We start from the raw sequence: 23041 nt of genomic DNA, 5'->3' as shown, positions 1-23041 counted from the left end.
GAAATGAAGCAGGATAGTACGAGCCGGTACCACCATCCTTGCCATCATCCCTTCCTTGCGGCATCCTCGCTATTGCCAAGCCTACACTCGGCTCAACAGGACCGCGAGCAGGAGGAAGTTGGCCATCTTTTTGTAAGGCAACCGGACAGTGTGGAAAAGCCTACTTCCAGTATTTCCCACATGCGCACAAGAGACCGAATTCCCAAGGCTTCTCTTTCGTGCTTGTTCTTTGCCATTGCCCGCGGTCGCCTTCGCTATAGTTACGTCCAGCGTCAGGATTGGTTGAAATTTTCTCTGACGAGCACCTCTAAGCGTTAAAGCTTCTTGTGAATACGGGGCGAGATTCATGAATCCCCCATGAGTGTGGTACGGAGACCATATCGCGTTGTTGGAGTGCGTGCAGAAAGTTTCACTGGGGGAAATGTGACGCTGTAATATCTTCAACGCAATTGAGAGCTTTAGGTTAGGGGACGCAAGCGTTGGGGGGACGCAAATCGCCGGGCGTATACAAAAGAACCAAGACCGAACACAAAAGAGCCACAAATGGCCCACAGTGGAGTTTGTGGCCCCCAACACTTGGCTGCGGCTTGCGTCCCCTAACCTAAAACTCTCTAATATTGTTCACGCCTTCCAGCAGCGCTGTGTTCGAGGGTTAGTACTCACCAGTTCGACGCGTTGCCGTCCGCCGCCGAAGCCGGCGCTGAGCTTGTAGTCGGAGATTTTTTCGTAGACTAGCTTCCCGACCCCATTGTTGCAACTTTGAGCTAGGCGTGGAAACAAAAAAACAAAAAATACAGGCGAGTGTTGGGCACTTAACTACGTGCTGTGACCATAATAAAACAGTAAGCATAACCAAATTGAGCGTCATTAATTCATTCGTTGTTTACTTACTCAGCAAAATATTATGTACAGCGTTGGGGATCCATGAGGACAATAGAAGTGACAGGACAGCGCCGTGTGTGTCCTGTTACTTTTTTTGTCCGTGTATTGTTGTCCACAACGCGTTACTTCTACTGCTCGTAATGTATTACCAGCAATCCCCGATTGCTGCGTTAATGAAGTTTAGTTAATTATTTCATACTGTCCGCCCTACTAGGGCTTTTAAAGAAAATGAAATGTTGTACATTTCCCCTAGTGCAGGGTAGCAAACCGGACGTGCGTCCGGTTAACCTCCCTTCCTCTCCTCTCTTTCTCTCTCTGTACAACATAATACTTTCCTACTGAGCAAAAATCACTCATTAAGAGCAAGTATGACTATAGGAAAGAAAAAAAATATTTTTTATATGAAAAACACACATACACACAGAGAGAAGGAAATAGAGAAGGAGCAGGCTAGCAACTTCAACCGAGAGGGGCACAAAGCCTGCCTACTCTTTAGGAAGGAGGATATAGAAAAGGAAGTTCAAGATAAGAAGACGGGAAGTAAAAAAGAAAGAAACAGTAAGATGGCAGCTCACAAAGACGAAAGTTAAGCAAGGCACAGAGTGAGCAAGTAGGAACCGAACATGTGCGCAGGAACAGAAAGACAGAAAATAATGACGCACAAAAAACACACCCATAACACGGACATAGAATAAATAAAAGAAAGTGTGTAACTAAGAAGGTGAAGGTGACATTACAAAAAGGGGGGAGGGGGGAGGAGGAGGCTTAGGTGTTAGGACGCCGGAAAAAATTTTTTTTAAATTTCGATGACATCATCTTATGAGAAATAGGTGCAGGTTGGGAGCAAGCAAAATTAAGAATGTTGTTGCAAAATCTCTCAAAGTCCTGGCTGCGCTGCCCTGCAAAGCGCTGTTATTTCTCGTTTAGCGTTCTGTACTCCTGTTGTCTTTCATTTCCCCTTATATCATATCCTCCGCCAACGTAGTTAATAGGCTACGCAGGTTTGGCTGCTGAGGAAGAGATCGAGCGTTGCATTCCCGGCCGCGGCCACCGCATTCCAGTGGAAGCTGGATGCAAAAGAACACTCTAAAGGAGCTTTGTGTGTGGACTCCAAATGACTCCACGTGATCAATAGTATTCCAGGGAGCCCCCGACTGCGACGTGTCATAGCCGCTGTAGCTTTGTTTAGATGAACTCCAAGCGATAGGGTCCAGTCATAAGTAGGGCTGATCGAGACATGCCACGGTGTCAAAATAATCAGGAGTCCCCACTACGGCGCGCCTCATATACATGTCGTGTTCTTGGCATCCATCTCGTTCATGGTGTTATTCTTTCTTTCTCTCTTTCTTTCTTTCGTTCGTTTGTTTCGTCACATTACGTAAAGAAGGCAGGAAGAACGACGATTGAAATGTGGTTCTGGCGCAGCAAAATTAAATGGAAAGAAGAAGGGAGAGAAAGAGCGCCAACTTGCAACTGAATTTATGACATAGAAACACCCATATTTTATTGACCCTTTTCGCGGCGCTCCCGTGGGCGCTGCCATGTTTGATCACGTGGTGACGCGTCCATTGCTTGCCTCTGCCGCCTCCGTTGCCTCCGCGTTTACAATGCAAGCGCGTGACGCCGGCGCGGCGCAGCAAACCTCTGTTTCGACGCGTATCGTAGACGGTGACTGCGTGCACGACACGAAGCTTTGGCCACAGCTTTAGAGAACATGTAAGTGCTTTCAAAGCTCATTACGCCTTGCCCAAACAGCGCGAGCAGTGTATACATACGGTACTTGTACTACAAGCAGGGCTAGAAATGTATTCCAAGCTGTCCAAACTTTCCGCTTATGAATTAAATCGGGACCAGTGTGCTATTCGTTATTTATTTGGCAAACATTTTTAAACAGCGGCTTGTCATATTTCTGACTCAGTAAACTTCCTCGGTGCGGCCACTATCTGATTGCTTATTTTCAGCGTAATCACTCGCGGGTATGCTCTGCTGCGATAAATCTGCTCTTGCTGCGCACAAAGCTTGGAATGTAAATGTTCTGTGCTTTGTGGTAGCTCGTAGCAAAGACGTATTATCGCTAGTCCCTCGCTTACTCTGCGGACTGTCACGAAACATTCAGCTTCCAACATATTCGTGTCTTGTCGGTGTAGTCGCCGTCACTCATGCTTCGGCACATTGATTCAAGTGTGCGCCTATTCACTCACACGTTGGCGATAGGGTGAGCGTAAGTTTTCGTGCGGGTAAGTGCGGATGTGTGTAGATAACGTACGGGAAACTTACTATACCAGTAAGTGACACTACTTTATTTTGTAACGCGCGGTACTCACTCCCAAGTGCCGACATTCCGGAGTTGAAGTCTATTCTTTGGAGGGTAGCTATACAGCGCAGGTGAATTAATTATATTTTTTTTATCCTTGAAGAAAGCCGTGCATCGCGAAGGGCGGCAACACGGGCAGTCCTTAAGTAGCAGCAGCGACACAGGTTGATTCCATTCATTAATAATATGTGAATCACTATTTTTGCAGCGAACTAGCGCGCACACGTCTTCCCTTTATCGTTACACATTTTGCAGTATGAATTGGGCACAGTACATTAGCGCACAACCAGTTGCATTTTCGACAGCTTATCGCACAGTAGGAGGGCAGACGCACTAATGGTTTCGTATTCGTGCGCATTCGCTGAGGCAACGTATGGCGCGCCGCCGAATGCGCCATCTCGTTCCTCTAGAGCAAACTGCCCCGCGAAAAGGGTCAATACAATCAGGGTTGACATGCGCACGACCATCAAGTGCACTACACGTGTGACTAAATAAATAAATAAATAAATAAATAAATAAATAAATAAATAAATAAATAAATAAATAAATAAATAAATAAATAAATAAATCAGTGTTATCTCCGTGCAAACCAACCAGACATGCCATCAAGACCAAAAAATACAATTCACCATAGTGAATCTAAAAATTGGTACTCGCAACCATCAAGTACCCACTTGGTGGTTGTGCGCATGTCAGTCCTGTTCATATAAAATATGGCTGTTTTTACGTAATAAATTCAGTTGCAAGTTGGCGCTCGTTCTGTCCCTTCTTTCCACTTCGTTTTGCTGCGCCAGAACCACATTTCAAGCACGAATCAACTAGCCTAACGTGCCATTCTGCTAAAGGAGGAGGATGTTTTTGTCGCGACACGGTGATTGTTTTCGTAATTTATTTACTTTCCTGGCCAGCTGGCCATTTCGCCACACACTTTCCCCATGCCTCCCAGAGCGCTATTTTGCGCCGACGACAGGTTGAAAGCCGCTCCACGCCTCCCCCTGCACGGCCCCTTCAATCCCACTCGACTGCGCACGTTCTTTCGCTGCCGCCGGCAATTGTCATGGAAAGCAGAATGTTTCCCGCCGACACGATCATTCAACTCAGGGTCAACTAACGGCCGATGGGACGACCAGATAGTCCGTCGTACTTTTGCACACAGTATTAACTGCGCTGCTGGCCAGGCAATGTTGTCTGCTGCTGCATGTCAGTCTTCCTCTCTGTCTATTCCTTTTGTTATTCTTTTGTTTTTTTCTAAGTGTTTTTTAACATGTAAATCACGTTTCCGTGCAATCGCTTAGATAGAGAGGAGATGAAAGAATTCCTCGTTTTGGAGAGGCACCCTTGTTTCTGGTTCAAGGTAACCGAGGTACGCCAGGCTGGGTTAGGAGGCGAGGCAACACTTTCTGTTGTCACCTGTTGCCACACTGGCTATGCGACGTTGATTTGTTTTTGACAATCTCTCATTGTTAACTCCGCGAAGACGTACAGACGGTCCTGCAGGCTTTCTTCTCGTTTCCGGGAACTCACGTTCCACTGTGATATTCCGTGCTTGTGAACTCAGCATCCGTGAACAAAGAAAAAAAAAAGGGAAAAAAGCGTGATCCTTTTCACTGTCAGCGCTTAGAAGAATTCTGCTGGTAATAATTAGTTCAGCCTGTTTGCAAACGTATCCCCTTTCACTGAATACCCAAACACTCGGTTAATTTCCTTCCCTTCCTTTGTATTTAGTTATTTGGTATTTGTCTTTCTTAAATAAACAACCAATTACTGTTACGAAGAAACACTCCTGCACGCCAATCTGGTGCCGCCATCTTGTGACGCTTAGGTCAACTAGACTACACAACTATAGTTTCGACCATGTTTAACCATCTGCTGGTGCAAAGGTGTTGGCCAGCAACGTTCATCGCATATTGGATTTATAGATTTTTTTTCTTTCTACGAGAACAGTGACGGAACAGCGAAAAAAAAATTGACGCGTTGCGTTTCAACAAAGCGTCACACGACAGCGTTTAACATTGCTGGTGCTGCGTTGACGCGACCAGTGTTGCGTAAAGCATGTGTGTGTGTGTGTGTGTGTGTGTGTGTGTGTGTGTGTGTGTGTGTGTGTGTGTGTGTGTGTGTGTGTGTGTGTGTGTGTGTGTGTGTGTGTGTGTGTGTGTGTGTGTGTGTGTGTGAATGACATGACTCGACCATGGTACCTCCATCTCCTTTGCAAAGGGATTGATTGCAAGGAGGAATGTCGCTTCTTTGTAAAAAAATTCACCGACGCCATAGCCAGTTGTTTTCAATGTTTGTGGTAAATAGCGAAAGGCATCGAAGCAGTAAGCTTAATTCATCCGAAACTGTGCAATATAAGCTTCGCACTAATTACTTCACTTCATCAAAAAGTAACGTTTACCGAACGGCGTGAAAGCTCTGTCTCCGCACTGCGCGAGATTGCGCAACTAGGGTTGTGCTCCCTGCCTTCCTGCACTATTTCGCGTTCCTTGCTTAGAATGTCGCGCTGACGGCATCTGCGAATGACCGTGTGGTTCCGTGTCCTCAAGGCTCCAACCAATCGCAGCACATCCCTCCCTCCTTCTCATCTTGCGTAGTTTCCTACTTGCTAGCACACCGCGTGCTCTCAGTTTATGCTTGCTCTCGCTATTGTCAAGTATAGCGTTGAACACTTCTCGATGTTGTTACGCGCTCTTGTCTAACGTTGTGTCGTTGTGGTTACATCTTGGCTTGCGCCAATCGCCTTCAACCATACCAGCAGTGCGCGAAGAGCCGGGCATCTTTTGTAGACGTGAACACGTCCCAGACGCGAGCCTGAATTAGCCAGGAACACCTCATTGTCGAGTCTTGCGGAGCTGTTGTAGCGACGCCTAGCGAACTAAACGTGAACGAAGGAAACGCAGCACAAGGTTGAGTGGACGTGGCGCGTACTCAAGAATGGCTACTCCTCAGCTCCCAAGTAGAAACCAATTTCTCTGGCCACGCCTGTCTCATTGTCATAGACAAAAAGAGAGAGAGAGAGAGAAACCTCTTGGCATAGGAAGCGAATTTCACGGGTTATAAAACCTCTAAAGTTTAAGTCTACTAAGCATTTAGTTTGTTGCTAAACCCCATGGGGTTGGGTATATCATCCCGAAGCAACATTTGAGCTATGAGAGTGACAGACCCGGTAGAGTGGGGTCTAGGACTAATCTTGACCGCCCGGGATTATTCAGTATCTTCCTTAACGATCTTTTCCATCGGTATCTTCAGATCCGCTCCAGCAGTGGCTCAAATGTCGTGTAAGGCAGCAACTAGCATTTGTTATACGAGTCTATGCCGATTCTGATATGTATAATAACGGCTGGTCATCACCGTTAGAGCACATGCACTTGTACTCAAGGTACAGCCGAATGCTCTCTTACTCTACATTGAAGCACTGCTGGACCGCTCACCAATGACCAGTCGAAGAAGCCGTAAATTTGACTATACTGACGTACTTGCGTTCTGCCCTCATCGGCCGCCGCCGACAGTGAGTCGAACCAGCGACCTGACACTATGCACTGTAAAACGACCGCCATTTACTCAGTGGCATTGACACCTCTCCTATATAGAGCACTGCCTTCCGGCACGGACAGCACAATTCGAAATGCAGCTCTCGGGACTCAATTTGTCAGTAATTACGCGCTAACCTGTGACTGTCAGTAGTAGTTCGCGGGTGCGCACTGCCAACTCTGAGGTGGCGGCGGCAGGCCGCGCCTGGTCCCGCGCGGTGGTACGGGGTAGCGCGTATAACGGTTAACCGTGCACGCTTAATTGCCCCCTCCGCGCTTCCGGGCTGAGGACGCGCCCGCTGCCGGTCGCTTCCTGAATAGAGCGTCCCGCCGCTCCGGACGTCCGGCCAGCGGAGTCACCTCCCTCCCTCCCCCTTTCTCCACAAGCCACACAGCGTTCGCAGTACCCCCCCCCCCCCCCCTCCTTTCACGTCGCTCTCTGTGGACACTGGCTGCGGCATTTCGTAAGTGCATTGGTGCCTGCAACGCGCCGAGTTCTTTTTTCTATGCGAACGAGCACTGGCGTGCGAGCGGTGTGTGTGTACGTGTGTGTGCGCCCAGTGTAGCGTCTTTTCAGTCCTTTCGGCCCCGACTGCAGCCAGCGGTATCTTTTTTAAACCCGTCGTTTTTTTTGTCTGTTTATTCGATCGCGGGAGCGGAAATAAAGAAAATGCCCTTTTTTGTCATCGCCCGGTCCGCGGGCGACCCCCCGCTTTGAAGCGCACCTCTTTCGACACTTTTTATCTTTTTGAGTGCGGCTGCGCGTGTGTGGAATGTCTGAAAATTTTGTCCCTGCCGTTGAATGACGTGGAGGGTCGAGAAGAAAAAAAGATAACAGCACAGTGGCGCTGCACAGCCTCGCTGGCTTCCGCCGTTGCTAGAAACAGCAGCAACTCCATGCGGGGCACGGTCGTTGAGCTGCATGCGCACGCGTAAGCTTTCTCCGGCAGCTTTGAAGGGAAACAGGGGCTGCGATACGGCGCTGGGAGTACGAGTGCCCGACCAACACCCATGGCACACATCGTTTCCCCACCCTTCTCCCATGTTCGTGCGCTGCCAAGTCGCTTCTGGTTTCTCAGATTTATACAGGTCTTAATGAGGCTATGCGCGTGTCCGTGGGTATAATGTGCCGTTTGTGTGCTCGTCGCCTGTGTACATCATATTTCTTGCAATCGGATGCCAATCGAATAGCCAGTGTCACTTACATCTGTTGCGGCGGATGTGGCGCATTTGTGTTTTTTAACGCTGGCGTCACGTAGTACGTGAACTTTTACGAGCAGAGAGCTGTCCAATAAACCTTGGTATGCTTGCTACCTGAAGGCATCAAACCTGCCGGAGTCAACACCCTGGCTATGTAATGAAGGAGAAGAGAGAGAGAGCAAAAAAAAAATGTGGTTGATCCCTCTTATATAGGAATCGGTATAGAACACGAAAGTGAAACGTGTCTTCACAGAAGTAGTGTAATGTTTATTGCACATTGATATATAATGTCTATTGGTGTTTTGTGGCTAAAGCGCCCTTAGGCGTTGATGCACCCACGCTGACGCCTGGTGGCACGTCTCCTCCATCACGACTACCAACGTCGATGACCATGAGCAACCGTCGTGCATATGGAAGCTGCACTACGCTGCACACGCTAGCACAACGCGAAAGACGAAGCACGTAACTGACACACTAATACAACGCGCAAGACAAAGCACGTAACTGAATCGTCACCGAGTCAAATCAGCGCGTACAGCGCGTCGTAATTGCAGCCTCCGCGATCAACTTCAGAAACATTTTCAGAGCTAATTGCGGAGACCACGCTCCGCTGTGCTCCCAACGCTACCAACGCCACCTAGGTGGCGTTGGTAGTGCTTCTTGATGCCAGCGTCCCTTCGAATGCTGGCATCGAGGCGTCGTAGTGCTGAGACCACCGAAGCGTTCACTGTCGGTGCGCGTTAGTGTCATAATGCAGTACTTCTCTTTTCTGCTCGTAGGCGGCGGCACCGCCCCGAGCAAGAGCGCGGGTACACGGAGGAGTGTTAGATATATAAGGCGCGTCTGTGTAGCTCTCTGCAAATGCGTTTGTGGCGCAATGGGTTAAACGCTCGGCGATCTATCGTCGCGGACGGAGAGGTCGTGGGTTCGATTTCCAAATTTTGCATGTTTGTGGAACTTTTTCTTCTGGTTTCTTTCTTTGTATTATGTTCGTGTATGTTCGTGTGACGTATTTCCGTGACGGAAATACGTCAGTGAAGTCTTGGTGGACCCCGGCATAAAACACCTTCGTGTTAAAAAAGAAAGAAACAGAGGGCGGGGGAGGCAGTGGGCGAAATCTATCCACCTATCGTCTGTCTGTCTGATCTAATCAAGTGTAATCTGTGCTGAGCTTAGCCCTAATAACGCACATGTGGTTCCGTGATTTGTTTTGTCTATGAGGTGCAGTATGTTAGAGTAAGTTACATTTTAAGCCTGAAATGCTACATCGGCACCAATGCATGCGGTTTCAGAGGCGAAATGCATAATCCAAGGAAAATGATGGTTAATTCAGTGATAATCTAAGGGAAAATGAAGAGGATACTAATTAGTATCTGTAATATCCGACGCAAGTCATGAGGTTGTTGAGTGGGCAGTTGTGAACGCACGCGGTACTAGGACCATGCGCCAGTGTAGTACATATGACATCATCAGTGATGAGGATCGTGTATCCGCTTGCCAATATTTTAAAGCAAGCTTTCTTCGCATCTTCCTTTGAATTTCCCACTGCTGCTAATGTGGTCGTCACGCCTGTCGTCGTCAGACCATTGTCATCACTGCAGGCTGGTTGCAGTCTCCACGATTGGCCGGTACCGGACATAGGGGAAAAAAAAAACACCGGAACCAGTGCGAATTAAGGCTGCTTGCGGTGGTAGGTAATGCACGTAAGCGTGGACGGGAGCTCCAACACCAACACGCCGTCGTTGCAATGCTGTCGTCGCCATTTCATAGCCTTCATGTCATTATGATCACACCTTCGTTGTCATGTCATCGTTATGCTTCAGTCGCTTTCACTCGGTCACTTACTGCGTTGCCATGTCGCTGCCATCGTGCCGCCATCTTCGAGCCGTCATCGTCTTTCTATTGTCGTGATTCCTTCGTCGTCGTCCGTGGCTTGTGCATGATCGAGCGCAACGACATTCTGTTGAGGGAGGTAGTTCCCAGTAAAAATGTCCAACTGGGTCTTGTGGTCTCTACTTGCAAATAGTCGCTAAGCAGGAACAGTGGTCTTCGCAAACACCAATGAAAGCTTCGCTTAAACCGACTCCCACAGCGCGTGGGATAAGCAATTTTTTTTCTTTTCCTGTTCATGAACAAGATGCATATCCTAGTTCCAGCAGATATTGTTCTTTAGGAGACGATTTGTGCAGAGGAGGCATTCGTATGCAAGTTTTTTACAAAAGTGCAACGACGGGTGAAATCCAGAGAAAACGTTTGTTTGGGAGAAAGATTCGGACTCCATGTGTATACAACAGTGGTCGAACAGTGTCAGTCTGGAAGCAACGTTACAAAAAGGAGGCTTGTCTTAGTCAAGGCGTTGTAGAAGACAAGGCGTCTCGGTCTTGTCGATAAAGGCCCCTGTAAGACGACAACACCTTCAAAACCAGCGGCAATGCTTTGACAAGATGACCTTTTTCTTTTCTTTTCTTTATTTTCTTGTCAGGGCACCGACGAAGGTGAGACGTGGTTGTTCTGTCGATAAAGGCTCCTGCAATACGAAGACGTCGTCTAAGCATGGAAGCAACGTCTCGACAGAAGGACTCAATGCCAGGGTACATTTGTTTTATTGATAAAAGCTCCTACAAGACGAAGACACCTTCGAAGCATGTAGGTAACGTTTATACAGGAGGACCTCTCTTCACTGGGCTCCTGACAAAGACAAGGCGTCTTTGTTTTCTCGATAAAGGCTACTATAAGACGAAAACGCATCCGAAGTCTGGAGGTAACGTTTCCGCAAGAGGACTTATCTTCGCCAGGGCCCTGTAGAAGGAGGGGGGGGACAATGCATCTTCGTATAGTCTTTGTCAACACCCTGAAGACGACAAGTCTCGTAAAACAGTGCTCCAGGCCGACGATTCATTTCGCCTATGAGAAACACGGAGAACGTGCTTGCGATAGGTAATATATTCATAGCTTAGTCCTGTACCCGCGCCTAGCAATCACATACGACGTGGTTTGTGGCAAACTAGTTTTCAGTGGTCGAGAAAATGGGCACAAAGCCCTTCAACCATGTGGACCAAAACAGTGTTCACGGGGCTTCTAACATATTCGACTAACAGCGACCCTCCATGTGCCCTCGTCTATATCACGCGGGCTCCATAAATGATTTCCTCGTAAAAAATATAATGAGAGATAAATGTGATTTGATTTTATAGCGCTTTTGTTGCTGATTTCATACAATGTGACTTATTTGCAATGCTATTGTGGCTTGATTTACTTATTTTCATGTAATAGGGAAGTATTAAAACGAAGCTTTCCTTCGACTTTACCGCTGCTGCTGCTGCTGCTGGCTGTTGTTTTGCCGAACAGGTCTTGCTGAATGCGTGGATAATACTGAAAGTAATTTCGTCGTCGTACCCTTGACATCCCTGCTGGCTATAGTCTTGCACGAATGGCCGGTATTGGACACATTGCAAACAAACACCGGATATGGTGCGAATAACGGCGGCGGCCCACGGTGGCAGGTGAGGCACGTAAGCGCGGACGTGAGCTTCAAGTCCAACACGCCGTTGTTGTCCTGCCGACGTGCACCATTCCATCGTTGCAATTTTATCTCCTTTATCTCATTGTCCTTCGTTTTCTTCTCATCATCATCCTTCTCCTTTGACTCTGCAGTACGGTCCGTGCACGTCTCCGTACCCCCACCCTCTCGCTCTGTCTCCCTTCCTTCTCTCCCCTTCTCCCTTCCCCCAGCGTAGCGTAGCCAACCGTACTCCTGACTGGTTAACATCCCTGCCTTCCTTATATCATCCTGCTGCCGTTTTCACTCTGTCGCTGTCACTGCTTTGTCACATCCTTGTCATCACGCCGCCACCTTCGAGTCACCACCGTCATACCGTCATCGACGTTCTGTCGTCCTCTTTCTCTTGTCATCATGCCATTTACGTCATCGCGACGTGATAACAGAGTGGCCGTCACGGTCGTTCCGTCGTCGTTATTTTGTCGTAGCGATTCAACTGTCGTCATATCGTTGTCGTCAGGCAATGGTCGTCATTCCAGCTCCGTCATTTCCTTCGTCACATATTTGTTGTCATGCGGCGTCGTCGTCACATCATCGGCTTCACTCCAGCATCGACATCACGACAGCATCGACAGCATACATATATTTGGTCATCATATTTTCTCTTCCGCTTCACCACAAAGAATGAATCGTTAAATGGTTAAAATACTATAACACGTCTCGAGACGATACAGAACGTCGCGGCAAAAAAAAAAAAAAAAAAAAACGAAAAAAAAAAAACGCTGTTTCCGCAAACGTGCTCCTTGGACAGTCAATCTAAAACAAAAACCACAAAAAAAAGGAAATGAAACGAAATTGGCACGTCCTAAATTTCTTTTTACTTTGTGCGCAAGTCCATAAAGCACCGACAATATAATTGAAAGTGTCAGTAATGAGAAAAATGCAACCAATGATGGGGTTTAGGCTGTCGACAGCAGGTTTTAGCCTAGTAGACAAACCGGATGATCTGGACGACAAAGCTGATTTGATTTTAATCATTGGCTGCCGAAATAAATCCGTGAAACGGTACAATCCTGACATGTTGGCTCCCTCCTAAATACATCTATAATGCATATTACACCACCCGTTATGTTTTAAAGATGCGAGAAATACTGTAATACGAAGATCTGAATTTTGAGAGCGTACGATATCTTTAGGAGTTACATCATAAGAAAGGTGTACTGGGTTGATTTTTCTGTGTAACAGATCATTGCAAGTGCATACCGTTATCTTGACAGTGCAGTATACAGTGGAGACGAAAAAAGATCCAAAAGAACTTGTAAAGATAACAAAGAAGACCGGTTGCTTTAGCTTCCACACGATACTACGAATCTGAGCAGTTTGTCCCGAAAAGCTTAATTTATCGACCCTTCATTCTCCAAGGCTGTTTACGGCTCTCATTGAACATAATATAGAAATCGGGCGAGGGAAACTTCGTGTGGCGTTGTTAAATAAAGTGTTTCATATCGGTCAATGCAAAAGAAAATCTATTGTATCTATCCTTATTTTCTTCTTATTACCTTTCTGCCTTCCGCTTTCCCCAGTGTAGTGTAGGAAACCGGGTATTCCGTTCTGGTTAACCTCCCGGCCTTTCTCCTTTCATCTCTCTCTCCTCCTCCTCTCTCTGTTCACGCTTAAAAGTTTTCATGGCGTGAATGCAGCAAAAACACTGAAGTGCTGAAAGAAGTGTTTAGCAAAAAGCGGTAACCCCTCCGCCCCCTTAAAGAACACTACTGTTGGTGTAACACGCCCGGATGGATTTAAGGGGTCCCTGCGACACTTTTTGAACACTGTAAAAGACAACGTTAGAGATCTGTAGGCCCCTCAGTAACGAATTATGATTTAGTGTTCTTAAGGCCTGCAAATCTAAACATTTTTTTTTTCCTGGAAATACGATGCAAACTTTGAAGAAAAATGTTTAGACCTGTACCATGAATATTTCCTTCACTTCAGTCCAGCCTTCATCATTACAAAAGTAATTCATTATTAAAGTTAACCTTTTATAGGCGATGCGCTATATCATGAAAAGAACTGAAACCGTTGTTACGACTAGATGCACCGGTTATTAGTGGGTTGAGGACTTTCTGATGCAAGAAAGAGCACGTGTTAAGTTCAGTGATACAGAGCAACTCGTCACAATTCTTGTCAAACTTAACGGTACACCTCCTAAATTACCTTTGTTTTCCAGTACTCTCTGTACTAAAGTGACCTATGACGTTGTTTATTGTTAGCAGTGGGCTACGTTTAGTTTCAGCGCCACGTTCAAGATTTTTTAAATGTCATCACTAGTCCGACCATTCATACGTACGTTGCGTCTCGATATGAAGACACCGTGACTGAAACGGGTAGATAATGCTGCTGTGAATTTGTGAGCCAAATTTTATTGCCTTGCATGTAGCACGGGGCCACGATATCGCATCGCTCACCCACGATCGCTCTCTCTCTCTCACTCTCTCTCCTGCTGCTTTCTAGGCCCCTGTGACGTCATAGGCCTAGCCTATGACATCATAGACCCGTGCGACATCTTATGGACGCAAGCCATTAGGCGATCGTTCATGATCATGAGTACTCCTGAGCGAAAGCTTGCTTATTATTTATTTATTTATTTATTTATTTATTTATTTATTTATTTATTTATTTATTTATTTATTTATTTCTGCTCTCAGGCACTCATAAGACGCCCACCTTGAAGGGTTGCCAAAAATGCACCACGGACAGAAGAAAAAGTAAAAAAAAAGCAACAATAAGCAAGGCATTGCTATCGACGCCACCCCAGCCGAATGGAAACGTTGTTCTGAGGGATAATGCGGGAAAGTACGCGTTGCGCTTTTTATTAAAAATTATGGGGTTTTGCGAGCCAATACCACGATCTGACTATATGAGGCACGCCGTAGTTGGGGACTCCGGAATATGCGCTTTTTCAATCTCGGTTTTTATTGAGGCCTTATTAAAAAAAAACTATTTCGGGAATCTAGTCACGTAACACATAGCGCTCATTCCAGTGTGCAGGTCTGAAAGAAAATTTAAAGAAATGTTTCAGGGTACTTTTAACCAAAACCTGAACAATTGAGGCCCGCCTGACATGACAAACATTTGCTGCAATGCATTGAATATTTGGTTATTGCTATTCAATATTCGGCGTCAGCTCTTAGCATCTCAAGTATAGTACTAGTAGTAAATTAAGAACGAGTCGCGTATTGAAACGAAGTGAACAGCAAGATAGTAAATGTTCTGAGACACGAGCAACCAATATTTCACTAAGGCTAGTTTTTGTAGACTAAATAAACACTTGAGCAAGTCAAGCTTTTAAATAAATCAATCAATAAATAAAAAGAACATGGCGCAACCGAAGAACGCGAAACTAAGAGCACATTTCACCAACTGGTATGGTACGCTTTTTATTGGTCATTTGTTGTGAGGATGTGTTCTTTGTCATTTATGCTTCTTTGACCGTTAGCCTGAAGCGCTTCTTTAAGCACTTGGTGCCTCGTCTGAAGTGCCAAAAAGCTACAATATTAAACATGATTTATTCGTTGATGTCTGGGATAAAGGGAAACGTATTATTATGACTGGAGAGGGAAAGCCTAGCTAAAGGTCTTGCATGCTACTATGGGTGCAATATATGAAGAGGTATATAAAGGAAATTGAGTGAGAGAAAATTACGACAGCAGAGACCACAGACACGCAGCGCGCGATACGCACTAGAGGAATAATTTACGAAGTCTTATTGAGGCCTGTATCACGCAGCAATGCTAGAATCCCCCGCTGTTTTGCATATCTGCTACTGTCCTATAAAGTGCGATGTCGTTTAGATATCCCTAACACAACCCTAACACAACTTTTTACAGCGAAGCCGTATACCTCTACCAGCCAAGGAAGTTTTCGTGTCGTTGGCGTAAGCAAAAAACGCCAGGCCGAAAATTGAATACGAACAGCATATCTCGTTTGAAATCAGGCATACAGTATACAGCTCATCACTCGTTCTCAAAAGAAAAACCACAAAACAAGCATCAAAACCACATGATGGATGATAAGGCGCGTGTGTGGGAACAGCCTCCGATGCGTTCCGGTAAAGATTAGGTTTTAAAAAAATTTAATTGTGGGGTTTTACGTGCCAAAACCAGTTCTGATTATGAGGCACGCCGTAGTGGGGGACTCCGGAAATTTGGACCACCTGGGGTTCTTTAACGTGCACCTAAATCTAAGTACACGGGTGTTTTCGCATTTCACCCCCATCGAAATGCGGCCGCCGTGGCCGGGATTTGATCCCGCGACCTCGTGCTCAGCAGCCCAACACCATAGCCACTGAGCAACCACGGCGGGTTAAAAGATTAGGTTTGCAGCTGCTTCGAAAGGAGTTGACGTCATTCAAAACCCTCGTTTGAAGTGCAAACCGTATAATGTATGCTGATGACGTCTGCGAATAATGGGAAACACGTTCCTTCTCCCGTGTCTGTTTCCCGGTAAAGATTACGGTTGCGTAAGCTACTCCGAGTGGAAAAGTATCCAACAGCCTAGAAATCATGTAGTGACGTCACCACGGTCTAGCAACTCATTCAGTGCATTCCAGGCTACCATGGGTAGACCACGCAAAGTAATGACACCAGAAGAACAGCGTGAATATAATGTCGTTGTGAAGTAATAAAGGGTGTGGTAAAGTACATTTCACTTGCCTCTGGTTTCACTCTTTGTAGAGCCACGTGTGTTATTTCAAGTAGCGTCACAGTGGGTAATCGTTGTGGGTGTCGTTTACGGCTTCGCTGTCCAACCACCTCCACAGCGTGGATTGGAGCCACAGTTGTGTTTTTTTTTTAACTGGGACAAGCAGCCTCCGTAATTGATTACTGTCATGAAACCTTAGATATTACAGACTGATAATCTCGGGATGACCGGATAGCAGGCTTCTTTGACTATGGCAAGTGTCATTGCACTATCTGCATGAACCTGTTCCTGTAACAGCGGACGCCAAATTGCCCAAGCCTAATTGAGATGGCACAAAAGATAGGAACACGTTATACGTCTAGATAGCAAAAAAAGTCCGTTTTTCAATGAGCAGCGTGTGACCGCGACCAAACTTAGGTGCCGATTTGGATTTTTATATTTTCATATATATTTCTTTTATTGCATGATTTTCTCGTCGCGAAGCGCCTCTAAGTTCCAGTTCTGAGATCATTTCAGTTCAATTCTGGCGTCTTTCAATTTTATTACTATTACTCATTATATCTCGATTTCTGAAAAAAAAAAGAAAGAAAGAAACCTTCCGTTGTGGCGTAGTGGCTATTGGCGTTGCTCTGCTAATCCCGAGGGCGCGGGATCGAATCCCGGCCACGGCGGACGCATTTCGATGAGGGCGAAATACAAGAAGGCCTCTGTACCGTGCATTGGGTGCACGTTAAAAAACCACAGGTGGTCAAAATTAATCTGCAGTCCACCAATAAAGCGTGCCTCATAGTCATATCGTGGTTTTGACCGCTAAAACCCCAGAATTATTTTTTCTTTAAAAAAACATTCTTAAGCGCAGCCAGTACAAAATTTACTGTCACTCGTGAAACAGATTGCTCCAAGGAAGGCATTGCTATACTATGTGGCATCGTCATAAATGAAGCAATGCGAAAGGGTCGCATGAAGATGGTGACCTGAAGGGTCCGACAATGAGCGAACAGGAGAAAAGCGTCAGTCTAGACAGAGACAGAAAGGGAAGGAAAGACAAGGAGGTTAGCCAGCTTAAGTACCGGCTGGCTATCCTGTGCTGGGGAAGGGGGTAAAGGGAATGTAAGGTGATAGAAGCAACAAATAAAAAATTAAGTGAGAAAAATTCGCACAATAACGCGACCCTTCAAACATTCAAAGTCGGTCGCACAATTCACAAGCCAATAAGAACTTCAGCAAAGCCCTCAAGACCTTGAGTGCCGCAACCCGCCTGGACCAGTGTCCTAGAACTTTTTCCTCGGTGAAGGGGCGACCGCCCAGTTCTTCGAGCGCAGTCGCGCGCACTTTTCTTGCTCCATCGAAACGGGGACAGTCACAGAGGAGGTGCCAACGTTTCGACGAGGGGTCTCGTCTTCCTCAGGGCGAAGGTGTCAGGGCGAAGTCTTCAATGCAAGGAAGTGCGGGCGTAGAACTGACTTAGCCCGGACGAAGACAAGTCCACTTGTCGAAACGTTGGCTCCATGCTGAGCTTCCCTCGTTTGCTCGCTGTCGATTTATCTTCATAGATTGTCTTGTACCCGATTAAACGATTTCCTGTGGATTTACGCTTGTAAATAGTTTTTTTTTCCCGGCAACACTTATGTTCGCCGATGTTATGACCTAGCAATGGCACCTGATTGTTTTTATTCCACCTCCTTTGGTTAACTGAGAGGATGCTCCTCTGATTCATGCGCATCTGGAACAAAAGGTCAATTAAGGAAAAAAAGCGTCAATTAGTGACGCTTTTTTTTTTGTAGAACATTAACTCCTAGCATGGTTCACTTACCGCTCTAACCGAAAAGATCTATACGAACCCATGTCATATTCCGAGAGCGGTCGTTAATGCTCAGTTTAACCACCTGCACGTAGCAGGACCTGTCCACCCAACACTCTCGACTCATTCAACCTCACGTTACATTGTGACGTTGACGAACAGGCTGACTGGGTGCTAGCGTAAATTTAGTTAATTATTTAGCTAAACTCAGTCGTTATTCCGGCTATTGTAGTGGCGTGTTACGCCAACTGCAGTTGCGAATATTTCCCTTGACACCGTATCCAAGCACTGCGTTCTTCTCTTTGTACTGAGCTTCAGCCTTACCGTTTCTTACGAGCAACTTGTAAAACATTTCGAGAGCGTAATTGTAAACAAAAGCTTTAGGAAACCGTGTTTGAGCCTTCTCGTTTGTAACAATGGCCATAGAATTCTCACCGAAATAGATTTTTGCCGCTTTTGTAACGTGTATAAAATACCTTGGCTTATTGCCAGCGAACGAACGTTATCTTACTACAGTACGTCGGCGGCAATTTTGGTTTACGAAGAGCTGAACCAATAATACGGACTCTCCCAGAGCGTTAGCGGCAAATTTGTTGCCTAGAATACATCCGAACCAGGGTTACTGATTACGTGGCCTTACCGGGAGTTGTAGGGCACCAGGGCGCAATGAACGTTGACGGTATCGACAGTAAGCCGCTCATGAAAGGAGGAAGCGAAGAGAAAACTGCCTGCCGCACTCACCTTCGGTCAAAATCCTTAGCGCCGCGAGAAAGGAGACCAGGGGCACCATGGTGGACCAGCTATAGACCATCTTGGGCCGAAGCACCGTCTACGAGCAAAAAGCGTCCGTCATCCCCGGCACCGGGCTGTTCACATCAGCCCGCCACAGGGCACACCAACAACGGCACAGTCATTGAGTAAGTCAGTCAGTCGGCGGGTTACACAGCAAGGGAACGTGCTCAGCGACCATCAGCAATCATGCACCGTCCTTACTTGGCCCGCCGTAGGAAGACGACCGCGCGCGCGCGCGCAGTGGCTCACTCGCGGCAGAGTCGCGACTTCCGGCGTGGCCATTGGCCCGTTGCGCAAAGCGCGCTCTCTGACGTCACGGGACGCTGCCCGCTGGGCCAATGGCGGCCCGCTCGGCGGCGGCCGGCGGCATTCAAATGTGGGACTTCCGGTGGCCAGGTCGCACCGCTCTTCCCGGATCTTTCCGGGAAGCTTCGATGGACCGACTGTCCCTGCGGCCACGGTTCAGCGGCTGACGGCTCTTTTCATGTGGTGGCACGCCTTTTGTGGCGTGCGCACGCCAATCTACTGTTCGATATATTGTTCCACTGCGAACACACCCAGTCGCTGAGTTTCAACTTTTGTGTACTCCGTTTCTTCTCTCTCTCTTTCTTTTTTTTATCTCTATCCTATATTATTTTCATTTTGTTACAGAACTTATCACGCGCTGAAGCATGGCTGTGCAGCACTCGTTCTTTCTGAATCCGTGTGACTACCGTGGGCTACGTGTCACGTCATCTCTCTGTGGCAGCGTTCAATAGCAGTACAATCAAGCCATACACGTTTCGAACCGACCCCAATTACTATGAGTTGCATTTTTATGCGTTTGAATTGGAACGAGCGAGGTAGTGACGCTGGTGCTCGTACATTAAAATAAATGATGTAACTTAAGAGAGCAGCGTCATTGCTTGATACAACCAGCAGGGATGATGGTAATGGAGTTCCTAGAAAACATATCGGTACGTACGCGTCCCGAAACTTGTCCCACTCCGCTCAAACCCAGCTGAGTTCGAAAGCTGAACCATTTCCTCTGGGAAATTCGCAAATCCAGAATAGTGGTTTGCGAATTTTACCTGCCATAGTGGAGCAACACATACAGAAGACACTCACTTTGACTCCAACGTTTCTGCTGTTATGGAATTTCTATTTCGCTTTCATATTTGTTGAACGTTGTAATTATTGTAGCTGTTCATAGTTCTAGAGAAGTTAAATATTATGCCGAAAATGAATGCAGTTTAAGTAACAGTCATAAGCGTCTTGAACGGAAAACTATATCGAGTGCAAGAAGAAACAAGAGCACCTCCACCAACAGTTTCCACATAGAACGATCATCCAAAGCCTGTAAAGAGGGCAACGGTCATCCAGGGATACATCCATGCATAACAATTAAGTGTGGCAGCTGCTGTTTTTCACAGTAGCTGCAATTACGTATTAAAAGAAAAAAGTTCAAAGTAATACTTAATAACTGTTTGCTTAAGTCATTAGAACGCGATTACAAGCACTGATAAAGCTCCAGCATCTACGAGAAAACAAACGGCAGTACACTGAACTCCCAATGCGTTTCAAAACGTTTCAAATTTCATTCATGCACGATGTTTGGTGAGTTCTTATATATTTCTTCATCGTTTTGTATGCCCTTAATGGCATCACTACAGAGATCACTCTTCGTACCTGACCACAGTGATCCTTGAGGAAACCTATTCAAGGCCAACTGAAGTGAAATATTGGAACGCATAAAAAGCCTAGCTTAAGATACTTCAGATATAGAGGACCTTCCGTGCAAAATGTAGCGTCTGAAATACGATCAGAAGTGTCACGAAAAACAAACAGCAACAGACGTTTCTGGTACTGAAACGAAAAAAAAAAAAAAAACACTGCCATTATCGCACACCGGAAGTGACGTATGACCTAGAACGCGCAGCTCCTCGGCATGGCTTTCAAGATATGCCGGTGCCTGCGGCTGCCATCGGCGCGCTGAAAGAATCTCGAAGGTGGCGTGCAGGGACTTGCGTCATAGCGACAACCACCAGGTGCACGCGTTGCCTGCTTAGGTGCTTTTTAAAGGGTGCTAACAAAGAAAGTGTACAATTACTAGCTCTTTGGTTTGTCCAGATTGCTTCAGTGGTATATACTACTTATTTATATCAAATTTAGCCAAAGTTGCTGTTGGCCTACGGTTAGAGCTACGGTTAGATCCATCATAATCGTAGCGACTGCCCCTAGCTGAGAACCGTCTACAGGCAGGACCGCATTTTGTAAAGATTACTTTCATGCGAACCATTCTGCCGAGCGGCCAACGCCAAAAAAACAAAAGCCAGAGGCGCGACTTCGCCTGAGTTAATGACGAGGGCCAACATAAAAAAAAAAATTACTAAAATATGCAGGCTCTGGACCTGAATTTATTGGCTGTTTTTACAATATTAATCAGAGGCTTCATATTATATCAGCAGCACTGACAGAGTAGGGCAGCAGAAAACTAAGAAAAATTGACTAGAGCAGCATAAACGAGAACAATACATGCGACAGCACGGGAATTTTCTGTGAGTGCCAGTTCTGTCTTTATTGTCCGGGTACCTCCTCTGTTTTCCGTTTCCTTAGAAGTTAGAACTGTTCTTTTGTTTCAGAACGTTACGTGGTTGATCAGATGGTCAAAACGTCGCAATGTCCTTCTCCAACGTGTCCACGTACTGTGTCGTATCCTCTATAGGAAATGAAACCAAAACTGGCTGTAGAGAAGCTATTACATTAAATTAATTGCGGCGTTCTAAGGCGCCGCAATTAATTTTTTTTTCGTTGGACTATATTTCGTTGGGTTTAGAGCAAGGTATCGAACTGTAACTGTACCGAAAACCGTAATAAACAAATTTTTACGCGATCCGGAACTAAACAAGACCGTTACGATTTCTTTCGCTAGAGCGAAACGGAAAAAAAAATAAAGGTTTTTGGTTCAGTTTGGCCACATTACCTAGTACTTTTCATTGATGCGTTGCCTGAATTTGTAGCAAAACTAAGCTATCTCATTTTAATATGTGCTATATGAATCCATGCTACGTGATATACAGTTGTGCGCTTTAGGTACAGGAGCCTTCGTCAGTTGCGATTCACGTTTAGCTACTGCACCTTCCTTGACATGCTATTAATAAAAAAAACTGAATAATTCAAATCAAATCCATGCGATGATTATAGAAGCGGTGTCACCGTTATTACGGTTTTCAATTTGTCGCGTCGTTAGGCAGGCATGTAATACACTTGAAATACACTTGGAGGCTTGAAATTAGTGACCGCAAAATACTTCTTCGTTAAGAAGCACTTCCTTGCTGGGCGGTCGCTTGATCCCCCTAGTTGTTGTTGTTGTCGTTTTTTTTTTTTTTAACTGGAGCAGATGCAATAGAAATGACGTATTGTTTCCGATGTGCGCTTCCACAACATACGTATTTAAGACGAAGCTTTACTTGTCTACTATTCTTGGTTGTTGATAATGTTTATTTGCATGTACGGCCTCCTCTCTATATATTTGGGGACCGTCTGGGGAAAAAAGGGCGAGGAAAGAGGAACTGAGGCAAGGCAAGTTAAAATTTCATGGACCAAGACGTCCACCATAGTTATTCTATGAGAAAGTCTAGAATTTCTCATCTGTGCTGTGGCTCCCCTCCTTAGAAACTTGCAGGAGGAATGGTTGAGGGTAGCCTGCTTATAATCTTGCATCACTGCTGGGGAAAGGCTGTGTACTCCCATACCAGGGTGTAAACATCGGTATGCTATCCGGTCATGATCATCACCATCATCCTATTTTTATGTTCACTGCTGAACGAAGGCCTCTCTCAGCGATCTCCAATTACTCCTGTCTTGAACTAGCTAATTCCAACTTGCACTTGCAAATTTCCTGATTTCACCACCCCACCTAATTTGCTACCGTCCTCGACTGCGCTTGGCCCTTCCTTTGGCATCCAGTCTGTAACTCTATTGGGCCGGTATTTTGCAGCGATGCCTTATGACTTATTCTATACTAGTCTTATCATCCACCGCTCACGGCCGGCTGATCCCGTTGATAACGCGAGCGGACCGTCGCTCTGACCACTGACAAAGCGCGATAAGCGCGAAAAGGCATTAGCACCGGAAAGGCATCGCTACAAAATACCGGCCATGGTCCACCGGTTGGTTACCTGCCCTACGCATTACATTGCCTACTCAACTACATTTTTATCCCATAATGATATTAAATAGAATATCGGCTATCCCCGTTTGCTCTCTGATCCACACCGCTCTCATCCTGTCTCTTAACGTTACATTTAACATTTTTCGTGCCATCAAACATTGCATGGTCCTTA

General features: G+C 46.1%; 1 protein-coding gene across 1 annotated transcript in view; it reads right to left on the bottom strand.

Annotated features, from left to right (window-relative positions):
- Nucleotides 1-18807, bottom strand: part of LOC119433495 (uncharacterized) — a 69488-nt gene extending 50681 nt beyond the window's left edge. The window contains exons 1-2 of the mRNA XM_049659436.1: nt 18666-18807; nt 664-764 (exon numbers count right to left, since the gene is read on the bottom strand). Of these exons, the coding sequence (XP_049515393.1) occupies nt 664-764; nt 18666-18735 (171 nt within the window). The 5' untranslated portion in view covers nt 18736-18807. The remainder of the gene's footprint in view (nt 1-663; nt 765-18665) is intronic.
- Between the last annotated feature and the right edge of the window lie 4234 nt (nt 18808-23041).

This window comes from Dermacentor silvarum, chromosome 11 (assembly GCF_013339745.2).
Source record: "Dermacentor silvarum isolate Dsil-2018 chromosome 11, BIME_Dsil_1.4, whole genome shotgun sequence".
NCBI classification, from domain to species: Eukaryota; Metazoa; Arthropoda; class Arachnida; order Ixodida; family Ixodidae; genus Dermacentor; species Dermacentor silvarum.
The sequence above is the reverse complement of the archived record's forward strand: the minus strand, read 5'-3'. Positions and strand labels throughout refer to the sequence as shown.